The sequence below is a fragment of the Hypomesus transpacificus genome, chromosome 9 (genome assembly GCF_021917145.1).
Source record: "Hypomesus transpacificus isolate Combined female chromosome 9, fHypTra1, whole genome shotgun sequence".
NCBI lineage: Eukaryota > Metazoa > Chordata > Actinopteri > Osmeriformes > Osmeridae > Hypomesus > Hypomesus transpacificus.
In genome coordinates this window covers 10,801,377-10,813,626 of record NC_061068.1, presented here as the reverse complement: position 1 = coordinate 10,813,626, position 12,250 = coordinate 10,801,377, and the positions used below count along the sequence as shown (strand labels likewise).

The following is a 12,250-nucleotide window of genomic DNA, read 5'->3' as shown; positions in this document are numbered from 1 at the left end:
AGTGTGGGCGTGGTCACTGTTGGACTTCCGAAGTCAAGTGTAGTGGTGGTCATAGCTAACAATATTATATATATATAAATATGGAGGTGGTAGCCAGTTATTGTTAAATGCAACGGACACCGGCAACGCGTCTTCACATATTTCGCTGGCATGGACTCCGACAACTGTATTTGAATATCAGAGAACGAAAAACTATAGTTGAAATCTGAATCGGTGTCGGAATAAATAGTGTTAGCCATGCTCCTCCTATGACTAGACTAAGATAGCAGGCTAGCTCTACTTGACTAGTAGTTAGCTATACAGTGCCAGTCGGTGTGTGTAGATATCTATCCTGTAGGTCGACCACTAGAATAGCTAGCCTAGCTACCCAAGCTAGTCCTGCTTGTACTACGACTATCAACAAACGTAGCTAGCACTTCAACACATTGGATGATGGACGTAAATTACCGCCTCATTAAGCTAATAACATGTTATTCACTATCGGCATTCAAAATAGGCGGTAACGCGTTAACTGTTAGCTAGCTAACTGTCTAAATAAGCTAGTATATTAGCTCTAGGCTACATTATTCAGCTCTCTACATCAATGTGACCAACAGCAGGAGCTAGCTAACCAATATTGTTACACCATCACTAGTAGTACAGTAGTAGGCTATTAGCGTAGCCACATTGGCTAATGTAGCACTACAATGTCTGTGTGCACCTGTTTCCATTTCAAGTTCTTACAGCTAATAAGATGAATCCATAAAATAATCAAATGGCTGGTTTGGCGGGGTTGTCCTCCCGTCGATTGTCCATGGGTATTTGGACAGTTAGTGATCTGTTGGAAGTGGCCACTTTCGGCAACCGGTCAACCGGTGTGGGATCAAGGGTACGAATCTCATTCGGAATGAGACAACAAAGCAGGTAAGTAAGGGGCGTGTGTGTTGCAGACCAAATTCAATATCAAATCCATAGTAAAAGCTATAAATCCCAGATCAGTAAAATGTACATGGAGGAGGAGAATACTAGTTGTTGTTTATGTGGTTTCTTGTTTTCTCTGCAGATATGTGACATCATACGGTATCCTAATGACCCGGATTCCCAGAGATCTCTTTACTTTGGAGTGGAGGACACTTGCTAATACAAGAAGCAGAACTTTTATAAGTCTGACCAACAAAAGGAAACAGTACTCTGAACGGAGAATTATTGGGTATGTTGAGATTTTGGTATTGCAAAAGTGTTACGGACTCTCATAATAAACATAATTTTTTTAAACGTTCTATTGCTCAATATAGTATGCATTTTATTATTACTGGTCGTTATTTAGTGTTTCTCAGTCAGTGTAGTCATTGTAATACACAAGGCTGATATGTTGCTATAGATATTTATTTCTAAGTGTTATTTTCCTTGTTCCTATTTTGTTTGGTCCAGCTACTCAATGCAGGAGATGTACGATGTGGTAGCTAATGTGGATGAGTATAAGCACTTTGTGCCATGGTGTAAAAAATCTGAGACAATCATGAAGAGGACCAGTCATGCAAAAGCCCAGCTAGAAGTGGGTTTCCCCCCTATGGTTGAGAGATACACATCCATGATCACCAATGTGCACCCTCACCTTGTAAAGGTCTGTAAATCAAGCAAACACAATACTTGAAGTAATTATATTAGAGTTCTGCCATAGCTTCCCACCAGTACAAATAAAAAAATATAGTATTGTGTGTTATCTATTTTGATTGTGCTCGTTTCTAGGCTATATGTACAGATGGCAAACTCTTTAACCACTTGGAGACTGTTTGGCGCTTCAGCCCGGGAATACCAGGGTATCCCAGATCCTGCACTGTTGACTTTTCTGTAAGTCACTCCTCATGACCTTCTCCATTTGTATTTTCCAAAACTATTTATTAAAATACAGTAGGCTATATGGAGAAATAAGTAAATGTTCAAATAATTTAAGCAAGATAAATGTATTTTAGAATCTCCTTTTTCCCAATCTTAGAATTTCTCCTCTGCTCTGTGTTGTAGATCTCCTTTGAGTTTCGCTCGTTGCTTCACTCCCAGCTAGCTTCAGTGTTCTTTGATGAAGTTGTCAAGAAAATGGTGGCAGCCTTTGAGCAACGAGCTGGCACAAAGTTTGGTCCAGAGACAAAAATACCAAGACAACTCATGTAACATGAGGTGCTGTTACTGTGACCTGGAGATGTCAGGGATCCTACACATGTAGCTCACAAGCCCAATACATATTTTTCAGTTGTAAGGATTGTTGGACATTTTCCAGTATATCTAGTTTAATCTTTCACTAACATCAAGAAACTCAAGACACTGTGGTCTCAAGACAATAATTGTGATTGACTTCTTCAGATTATACATCCTCAAAAATAACATGTTTGCCACACCATTGTTTTAGGCATTCAATGATTGTCATGGAATTGTCAAAAGAATACAAGTAAATTCCAGACACCGCACAGAGTAAGTAAATAAAAAAAATTATTTTACTTATTTTTTATTTTCCTTTGTTCACTGTACACACCTTAAGTTTAGATCTTTCATCAACTTTACAATGATCTGACAGAAGACCAAATTCTACAGAACCAGACAGATCTGAGGTATGGTAGAACACGATAAAATTAAGGAAAGTTAAACTAGATATGTAATCCTACAAAAGGGGGAAAATATTTTTTATACATGTTGAAGATCAACAAAATAAAATTTAAGTGTGGTTGCCATTTTAGAATGTGAATAAAACAATTTGGGGAAGAAGTGTGGCACCCAGCTGGAGTGTATAGGATAAGGTCTGCAGTGTCTGTATTGAAACAGTATTACAAATACATGAGGCTTCGCACTCCCCTTGACAACCTTAAAACGATGTCCCAAAGTTGAGGAACTCATCCAAGCAATACACAATCTGTATTTGGTATTCTTAATAAAAGTACTGTAATAGATATTAATATTTGGGCAATTAGACTGACTTCCTTAACACTGACCAAGCATCATTTTGGTGTTGTAAAGTAATAAACATTTCCTAGCTCTGACATGACATTCTTTTTTATAAAGAGGACATCATACACCTTCTTACTATCGTTGGGTGTGGTTGCTTCCTATAAATTCTTTTGAATTACGCTTTTAAACCCAAAATACACAGAAAGAGTTCACGTTGACGTGGAACTCTGTTTATAATCATGGAAATTGACTACTCTCCAAAACGAATCGATTCAGCCATTGCAAAGGCATTGTACGCAAGCCATCTGCAGATTGAACATGAGTATTCCAAGGTGCTGTTGGTTGGTGACTACCCAGCCTACAAGGTAAAATACACATTTTACTGACAAAGGTGTAGCATTATTTATGAGGAGCCATGCTCTGTGGAACATACAGATCCTAGTCATTGCATACTGTACATATTACCTAAAAAGGCCTGATAAGTGGTTATCTTACAAAAGGACCTTTCCTGCCATGGAGTGTTCTCTTTTTTTGTCAAAGGTTGTTTTCTGGCATACAGAGAGCCTCAGCTTAAACAATGAATAATTTAACTTGATATTAGGCTTTCTTTACAAGAACAGAGTCCAATTCACTATCTAAAGACAAAACTGCCATGGCCCAGTCTCACAGAAAGATAAATATCACCCTAGTGTCGCAGACTATGGATCAACTAAATCCAGCAAAGGCCCTTCTTAATGTTTATATTCATAAGTTTACTACACCTTCACAACCCCCCCCCCCCATATCCCCCCCCCCCCTTTGTTCTTCCTTCTCCTTTTTTGCTGATCTTCCATTTTAGCCAGACTTTGCCCCCACCAGGGTCATGAGTCCCTCTGTGCTCATGGACTTGGGGCGCTCCAGAGGGAAGCCCAGGGCCCGGCTCCATACAAGTTGGGCCAGCACACCCAGGGCTCTGGACACTCCAAACAGCACAGTGTAGTAGTTCATCTCTGTCATGCCATAGTACTACAAAAACAGAGAAAATAATGTATGGAAAATAAGTGGGGTGATTAATTTGTTGTAACAAGACTAGAACTATATTAGCAATAACTGCAATATGCTACACAAAAGGTCGATTTGGTGAATTCCAAAGACTTTTTACTCTTAACAAATCAGCAAAAACTATAAATTAGGACAATATAATCTTGCTTTTATAAAGGCCTTTTTTTCTCATCCTGGTCTTTGAGTATCCTAGTCTTATCAGTTCCCTAAATGGCTTCCTCCTGCAACCTCTGACTCACCTGTAGCAGCACTCCACTGTGGGCATCTACGTTGGGCCAGGGGTTCTTAGCCTTGCCCTGTTCCAACAGGACATTAGGGACAATCTTGTAGAGTTGAGCCACCAGCTTGAACATGGGGTCATCAGGCAAGTGCTTGAGAGCAAATTCACGCTGGCAGGTGTACCGTGGGTCTGTTTTCCTCAGGACAGCATGGCCATAACCTGGTACGACCTACAGAGTCGCAAAAGCTGTTAAAATAGCTTCTTTAAAAAAAGCTGTGCTAAAATATTAACGTCATCATGCAACCAACATCTGATAACACAATGACTCACTCCCACTCACCCTTCCAGACTTGAGTGTGTTCCATATGTAGTCTCTCATCTTTTCGTCAGACACCTCTCCTCCCATCTCCTTTTGCAAGGCAGTAAGCCAAACCAGTACTTCCTACAGGGATCAAAGTAATGCACAGCTTCTAATTACAACCCAGCCACCTTTTATTTTAGTACTTCAATCCCAACATCGGCCCATTACATTAAGAGAAACATGAGTATAAGGCCCAGTATTAATACAAACACTCATACACACCTGATTGGCCAATCCGTGAAGAGGTCCAGCTAGTCCATTCATGGCTGCGCTGAAGGACAGGTAGGGGTCTGATAGGGCACTGCCCACTAAGTGACTGGTGTGAGCACTCACATTACCACCTTCATGGTCACTATGACAGCACATAATAATAATAGAATCAGTCATTTAGCCAAAAAACTCATTTATGATTTTTGAGGGTTCCCTCCATAAAGAAAACAAACAATGTGCCCTTACCTGTGGATGGTGAGATACAGACGCATAAGATCAATGAATTGGGCGTCATTGTATCCAAGCATGTTTGTGAAGTTGTGGGACCAGTCTAAACTTGAGTCGATGGCACCGATGCTGCTACCCTCACGATAAAGATTGCGATAGATCTTGGCTGCAACGCAGGGCAGCTTAGCAATCAAATCCATAGAGTCTTCATAAGCAAACTGAGAGAAAAAATTGTTTTTACTGAATTAACCGTTAATACAGGAGGATCAGATCAGCCTATGCAGTCCCCAGGTACACGTTGGCAGTTTCCCCTCAGCTTACCTCCCAGTACTTGGCCTTGTTGACCCCCTCAGAGTAAGCACGGGCAAAGGTGCTCTCGCTATTCAAAGCAGTGATGGCTGCACTAAACTGAGACATGGGGTGCAGATTGGTGGGGAAGTTGTCCAGCATGGTGACCACATGGGAGGGAAGAGCAGCACGCTTGGCCCACTCTGACGACAGCCAGTTCACCTATGATTACACACACTTTATGGTTAGACTGAATCTTGTGCTACAGATATTTGAAAGGTTTTGAGCTTTTCATGTCAGTGATTTTTACAAGGCATTATCTAAATCATACAAAATGTATCCATCTTTGGAAACCATGGAAGTCAATGTTTTATATCAACAATCAAGCCAGAACATTCTCCACACTCTCCAAATTAATGTCCTTACCTGATCATCTGTGGGCACCTGGCCTGTCACCAGCAGCCAGAAAAGGCCCTCAGGCAGGGGCTCCTGACCACCTGGAGCCTTGGGCAGCAGCTGCTGGCACTCTGGAATGCTGTAGCCACGGAACCTAATTCCCTACAACAAGATTGCACGGTATGCATTTCACCCACTGCAAATCCAGATAATACGATATCAAAAGGGCTGAAATTGTCTAATAATTGTTCAGGATGAAATCAAAGGTCACTAAATCCAAAATAAAAAAGCATGGACATGAACCCGTATTTTCTTTTCTTCGATAATCTTCATTCAGCCTAAGGAATCAAAAAAAATAACTCACCTCATCAGGATCAAGCACAGAGGTTTCATATACCAGGCCCTTCATTCCTCTCATTCCACCATAGATCTGTGAACATGCATACAATTTAACACATTTTCATATAGTATACTAAAACTAATATAGTGGAGATATTTGCTAGAATATGTTACGGTATATGTATGGTAGTGTCCATGAAAAAAGTACATACCATGTCCACATTAATCTGACCAATGTTGGTCTTGCCATACTGCTGTTTAAAACTTTTGATCCTGCTCTGTTCTTTAGGTATGAGATCTGATAGCACATCTTTTAAGTTCTGAAAAGAAATAGCAAAACTTAACCAAGAGTTACCACATAACCAATAGTATTAGATAATGACACAACTTCCAAAAATGTAATCAATCTAAATCCAATTTCAAAATGAGAAGTTAATAGTACTACTTACAGAAGATGTAGTAGCATTTCTGGAGGCCACAGAAAGACATGCAGCACTCTGCAAAGAATATGCAGGCTAATATTAGGACAGAAGCAATCGTTCAAACAAGGTTAAGAGGCTACACATTGGGCCTACACTATAGACTGAGACAACAGCAGAAATTGTTCCACATTTCAGAAAGACTTTTGTCTTTTCATTGAAAGTGTAGAATACCACAAAATGAATATGGTTAATGCATCTGAGCAAGCCTGCACTTAACATTATTTGACACAAATAGCCTATAGACCTATAGATATCTTATTTCTGCAGACAGTTGACAGTCAAGCAGTGTCAGTAATCAATCAGCTATGAGTCACCAGTTTAAGATGAATTGCATTTGCAACTCAAAGTTACAACTTCCTAACAGACAAGATATTAGAGAATAACGTTTGTACTTTTATTGATGGCTAACACATCTTAATCTGAAAAGCAGTGTTTAATGGAACAGCCTATACCAGAATGGAAAGAGGGAAGGTATAACAAATTGTTAGTTCAAATGAACCTTTTCAACCTTGAGAAATGTGTGCAACTGACAAACTCGTCTAGTGCTGCCCAAGTGTTGTCAGGCAAAATGTTTCTTTTAGTAAGTTTAGCTAAATCATGAGTTTTAATTACAGCAATTAGTGCTTGCACGATTAGCTTTATTCGTTTATTTTTAAACCCAGTAATTTTACCTAGCTAGTGAGATTTCTAGCCAGCCAGTAAGCTTGACTATATTGTCTACACTGATGTGCTTTTAGAAGCTAATTTAGTTCGTCGCTCGTAGTAGCTCTAACGTCTTAACTCTATAGAAACACATGCCATTGAGGCGCCGTACTGGTAGCTTGCTAGCAATGCTAGCTACCCAATTAGCAAATGCACCCAACTAGCCAACTTCTTGCCACAAAGCTAGTAAAACATTACGTTGTTAGCTAGATAGCACAATATGTATTTACAGCATGCGGATACCTTGCTAACGCCTAATGTCCTAATTTGACGGCCCTTCCATTACATTGTCTCTACATAGCTGTTTTAACTAGCTACTTTATAAGCGTGTTATTCATAATGCTATCTGGTTTGCTAGCTTCATTGTCAGGAACAGCGAATGCTACTTTACAGCTACCAACAGTAACTAGCCTAGTCCATAGCCGGTTTGCCAAAATTGCGCTAGCCAGCAGCTAGCTATAGCTGGGCTGGGATAATCATGCGTATTATCTGCTTACCTTATTCAGAAGCCTTGGGGCAAATCTGCAGGCAGTCAGTAGTGACATATTAGAGACAAAGGATTTGTCACGACAGATAAATATTAACCTACAGTACTGATTTATTTCACCCAGTACTTCTTTGAAGGTGCCCCTCCTGATTTTGGTTGTCTGGGTGAAGGTTGAGAGAGGAACGGGCCTGAAAATGGGATTGGCTGAGAAGAAGCATGGTTTATGTGACGTAGATCGTCAGTGATAATCTGAGAACAGCTACATGTGCCTGAATATAGTTTCACTCATATGGATGTTTTAGAATTATCAAATTGAAAGTTTGTCGTACATTTGTTATTTTGTTAGTTAATGTGAATGGCCAGAAATAATAAGTGCATCAATCAGGAAAAATAACAGCCATAATTAAATACTGTAATCGAATTGATGTTGAGATATATTTCCATAAAAAAGAGGCAAGAACATACAAAATGAGACAAACCACCAACAATAATACATTTTGGGGATATGTAGTGAAATAAGTTCACATTAACAGAATTCCCCATTAATTGTTCAAGTTATTCTTGTGGAATACAAGTATATTGAATCGAGAAGTCTATCAAATGAAATTTATGCATCTTTTTACATATATTTGCTTAAAGAATCAATCTAATAACAAAGACTCTCATATGAAATTATTGTGTAGCTTCAGTGACTTCAAATTACATGGCTCGATAAACAACCATTTGACATACAAGATTGGTTTGCTCATGTTAAATGTCCAAGATATCAAAGATGTCCTTATAACACTGAGAGGTAGTATATACCCTTTGCTTGTACCTAGTTAATGGAGCTGATATTACAATCCAAACATTTATGTTCATTTTACAAAGATATGCATCTGAGGATGGGCAATGTCCAGGGATGGGCTAAGCCCGTACTGCCAGAGGGGTTAGTGCCCCCCTTAGAAGGTAGATCTGTGTTCGGTCAGAGCTCATCATGATGCATTTTCAAGGCATGATCACAGAGATCTATAAAGAAAATCATACAGCAAATAAAACCTCATACTGTTACACGCAGTCCTGACTCCACGTTAAATGTGTTGTTTTCTTGGTCAGTGCTACTCTAGTTACTTCTTCCATTTCACATTTTACTTTTGATTACCTTTATTGTTATTCCAAGTAAATAGTTAAATGCATACAAGTCCATTTCATAGAAGATTACAAAAAGAGAGCATACCTGTTCTCTTGCTGCAGAGTTTGTCTTTAACATTATCCGATTGATGGGCAAAGAATTCAATGATCTCGTCTTCGTGTTGTTCAACAATTGTCTCACACTGAAGGGAAGATTAAATAAATAAATGAATATGGATGCACTTAAAAATGCAATTTGATATTGAGATCAGAAAACCGACTACTCACAGCATATTTCAGACTGGAGCTAACTCTTGAATCCAGTTTGGCCTCTGAGAGGTCCATGGCTTTTCCATCTCGAGATGTGACCCTCTCATAGGTCTTCCTGCTTGTGGTAGGATCCACACGTTCCCCATAGTCCTTCATCCTCTCACACACCTCCTCCATCAACTCCAGGAGGTTACCCTCAGAGCGGGCGAGAGGCACCTGCAAACAAAAAAGACAGGGATGCAGAAGAACTAGGGACATCAACTTATTACAATAAGGATTGTAATCAAACTACTTTTGTACTTATACCAGGATCTGTTGTACCAAGGTAGTCTTGTCCTTACCTCTCTAATAGATTGGCTGCCATCTGGGTTGATTCTAAAGGATCCTGTCTGGATCATTTTCTTGGGATCAACTTGGGATATTGCCCATTCCATTTCATCCACTAAAGCCCTGCAAGCTGATTGGCAAAATATACACGGTTTAAAATAATGGTTGTTTAAAGCCAGTCTCATGAATGGGTTTAAAAAAAGATAAAAGAAGCCAAGATATTGTACGGCTCTGAAAATACGGTAGCCTCGAAACCTACCACCACATCTGATATCCTGCCCTTGCCTGGCTGTTTGGATGTGGTTGGCCAGGAGAAGAAGCATCACGCATTGGACGATCAACTGTGGGCTCCTCATCTTTATCTGAATCAAAAAGTTAAGTGACATCTTCATAAAATTGGAAGACCTGATTGAGACGGTGAACCACAAGTTAAGTGCCAGTCGAAACCTTTAAACACAGTTCTCACCCAGCAGTAGCCTAGATAGCCTTTCCGAATTTAATGAATGGGAAAAGCCAAACACAATACTTCTAGCCCAATATTTTATCAAGTATGCATTTTAACCATGGTTTAATAAACTTCAAAGTTTGAAGTTACCTGTTTATTGCAGACTTTAGCCACCGCTACAAAGATGTGGCTGTTCCACGCTGTTCCATCTTATTCGGTAAAATGTGGTGACGTAGGCAATAGGACGCCAATGGTAGGTGCCCGTCAACATGCCAGAACCAAAACAATTTGGACCATCCAAACAACATACAGAGATATCCACCTTATTTTGACATAAGTACTTTTGTGACACACTGTGAGCAGCAGTGGTACAGGAGTACGCATGGAAGCACACTAATTCTTTGAAGCGTGCCATTGGCCCCTGAACTCCCTGACACAATTCGAGACATCGAGTTGTACTGACATACTTTATTAATCACTGAGAACTAAAGTAAGTGCATTATACACCTGCACATGACAGTAATTAAAGAATTCAATTAATTTTTTTTATTTATTATGGTCTAACATCTCTTAGAGAAAAATCAAAAATGCTCTCATTATACTTTAGCCATATTATTTTACTAACGTAATTAAAGTTGTAAGCCAGAAAAATATACCTGAAGTGTCCTTCAGGTTCTTTGAAAAAAATGGAAATGTATGTGGAAAAAGTCGAAGTGATCATTTTAAAAATACAATGTGACATCTGTGGATGCCTCCATGTGTATGATGAAGTGCATCCCCCAATCACACAACCAAGACTGATTGACATTAGTCAATCAACGGGACATTAGTCAATCAATCAGATCCCCTGCTACGTGTGTGGGAGCTCCTCACCAGGATGCTGCCGTCCAGCAGAGCAGAGGTGATGTTCTCACTCAGGCTGTGTTTGAGGACGGGGCCCTCCCTGGTGTGAAAGGCCACCTCATCATCTGGGCCAGACACACAAATACCATAATCAGACAGGAAACACACATACGTCAAATATACTGCTCACTGAAAGTATCACCAGTATTAGAGACTTCTGATTTGATAACATGTAATTGGATCCTTCAGTGAGAACCAATTAAAATGTATTAGCACATGTTGTATTATTACGCTGCCCTGTAAGAGTCTTCTGGGGTCCATGAATAAAAACAATATACATTTAGGTCTGGTGTGGCAGCAGAGAGATTTACTGTGCGTGCTTAACAATGATTTGTGTCAAAGATCCTATTGAACAACTGTCAAGTTGTGACAACAATGTGTTCCATGGTTTGAGTGGATGAGAAAAAAAAAACATGTTATCAGCAGCATAATGGAAATGAAGAACTGGGACCTACTAGTGTGACCATGAGAAGTCAATGGAGATATAGTGTTACATGGGCATTGGGCAAAGCACCTCCAACAATATATTAGAAAGTGCAGGTAGCAGATGTAACATTTATATCAAACAGTACTGTGAGTACGGTACTTGTTGCTCTCTTACCACTGAGCCAAGTCACATGGAGGTCATGAACTTTAAACTCTTCTTTTTTAAGATCCTCAAGAGTTAGCTGAGAACAACCTCATCTGCAACAGACAGTTACATGAAGAAGACTTTTATTTACGTTGCAACTTTGTGAGTTGAAAATGTCTGATAGATTTAGTTTGATTACATTTGTACATTTGCAAATAAGTATTCTGATACACACGTTATGGCCCTCGATCAACTGCAGTTACAATTAGAAGCTCCAGTAAATGGAATGCATGTCAATTAATGCAATTTAACTGCTTCACTGAATAACCCTGAAAGCCAGTGCAGATACATTTCCTGCTAATTGTGTCTTAGATAATGACAGCCAGGGCAAATCAGGTGACTATGTGTAACCCATTACATTGAGAAGATTGACACTTCAGCCTCATTAAGGAAGACCCTGTGGTGTAGAGATTAGGGTGACATAGTGTAGAATGAAGAGAGACATGATCATTCCGCATCACAAATAAATGACTCACAGTAGGAAGCTAAAGCATTTAGAGGCAAACTTTTAAAGAATGGAAAAATAAATGAACACCAGAAATGTGTATTTAAGGTAATCTGTGAATGATGCTGTATATCAGAAGAAAATGGAATTTAACATTCAACACATAAACCTATAGATGTGTTAGCAGTGTTTGTATACAGACTGAATGGCATTCATGAAATCACATAAAATGTCACTAATTATTGACTTATCTTGTTTTAAGTCTCACACATTATCTACTTGTGTATACATATAATGTAACATGTGTCATATATTGCAACAGATGATTTAAACACATGCATATACAAACCCATGCATTATTTTACCAAGTCTTAGGCCATGTTCTGCTGAGTTTTAGCAACAATCTTAGCCGCGTTTAGCTATTCCAACTTTTAAACAATGCTCCTTAT

General features: G+C 39.3%; 3 protein-coding genes across 3 annotated transcripts; 1 reads left to right on the top strand and 2 right to left on the bottom strand.

Moving 5' to 3' along the window:
- The first annotated feature begins 8 nt into the window (after positions 1-8).
- LOC124471612 (coenzyme Q-binding protein COQ10 homolog A, mitochondrial-like) lies at positions 9-2,415 on the top strand. Its single transcript, XM_047026178.1, has 5 exons — positions 9-903; positions 1,043-1,189; positions 1,411-1,603; positions 1,729-1,830; positions 2,002-2,415. Exons 1-5 carry the CDS (start codon positions 755-757, stop codon positions 2,146-2,148), a joined length of 738 nt encoding a protein of 245 aa, XP_046882134.1. The 5' UTR covers positions 9-754; the 3' UTR covers positions 2,149-2,415.
- A 48-nt stretch (positions 2,416-2,463) lies between these two features.
- On the bottom strand, positions 2,464-7,873 carry LOC124471566 (citrate synthase, mitochondrial-like). The gene is made up of 11 exons (XM_047026115.1): positions 7,681-7,873; positions 6,449-6,496; positions 6,212-6,319; positions 6,025-6,090; positions 5,691-5,822; positions 5,298-5,486; positions 4,995-5,194; positions 4,761-4,890; positions 4,518-4,619; positions 4,197-4,406; positions 2,464-3,921 (listed from the first exon to the last, which is right to left on the bottom strand). The coding sequence occupies exons 1-11, from the start codon at positions 7,726-7,728 to the stop codon at positions 3,751-3,753; spliced, it is 1,404 nt and encodes a 467-aa protein (XP_046882071.1). The 5' UTR covers positions 7,729-7,873; the 3' UTR covers positions 2,464-3,750.
- A 205-nt stretch (positions 7,874-8,078) lies between these two features.
- On the bottom strand, positions 8,079-10,071 carry cnpy2 (canopy FGF signaling regulator 2). The gene is made up of 6 exons (XM_047026191.1): positions 9,973-10,071; positions 9,637-9,739; positions 9,392-9,507; positions 9,069-9,266; positions 8,887-8,983; positions 8,079-8,678 (listed from the first exon to the last, which is right to left on the bottom strand). The coding sequence occupies exons 2-6, from the start codon at positions 9,731-9,733 to the stop codon at positions 8,635-8,637; spliced, it is 552 nt and encodes a 183-aa protein (XP_046882147.1). The 5' UTR covers positions 9,734-9,739; positions 9,973-10,071; the 3' UTR covers positions 8,079-8,634.
- Positions 10,072-12,250: the final 2,179 nt, after the last annotated feature.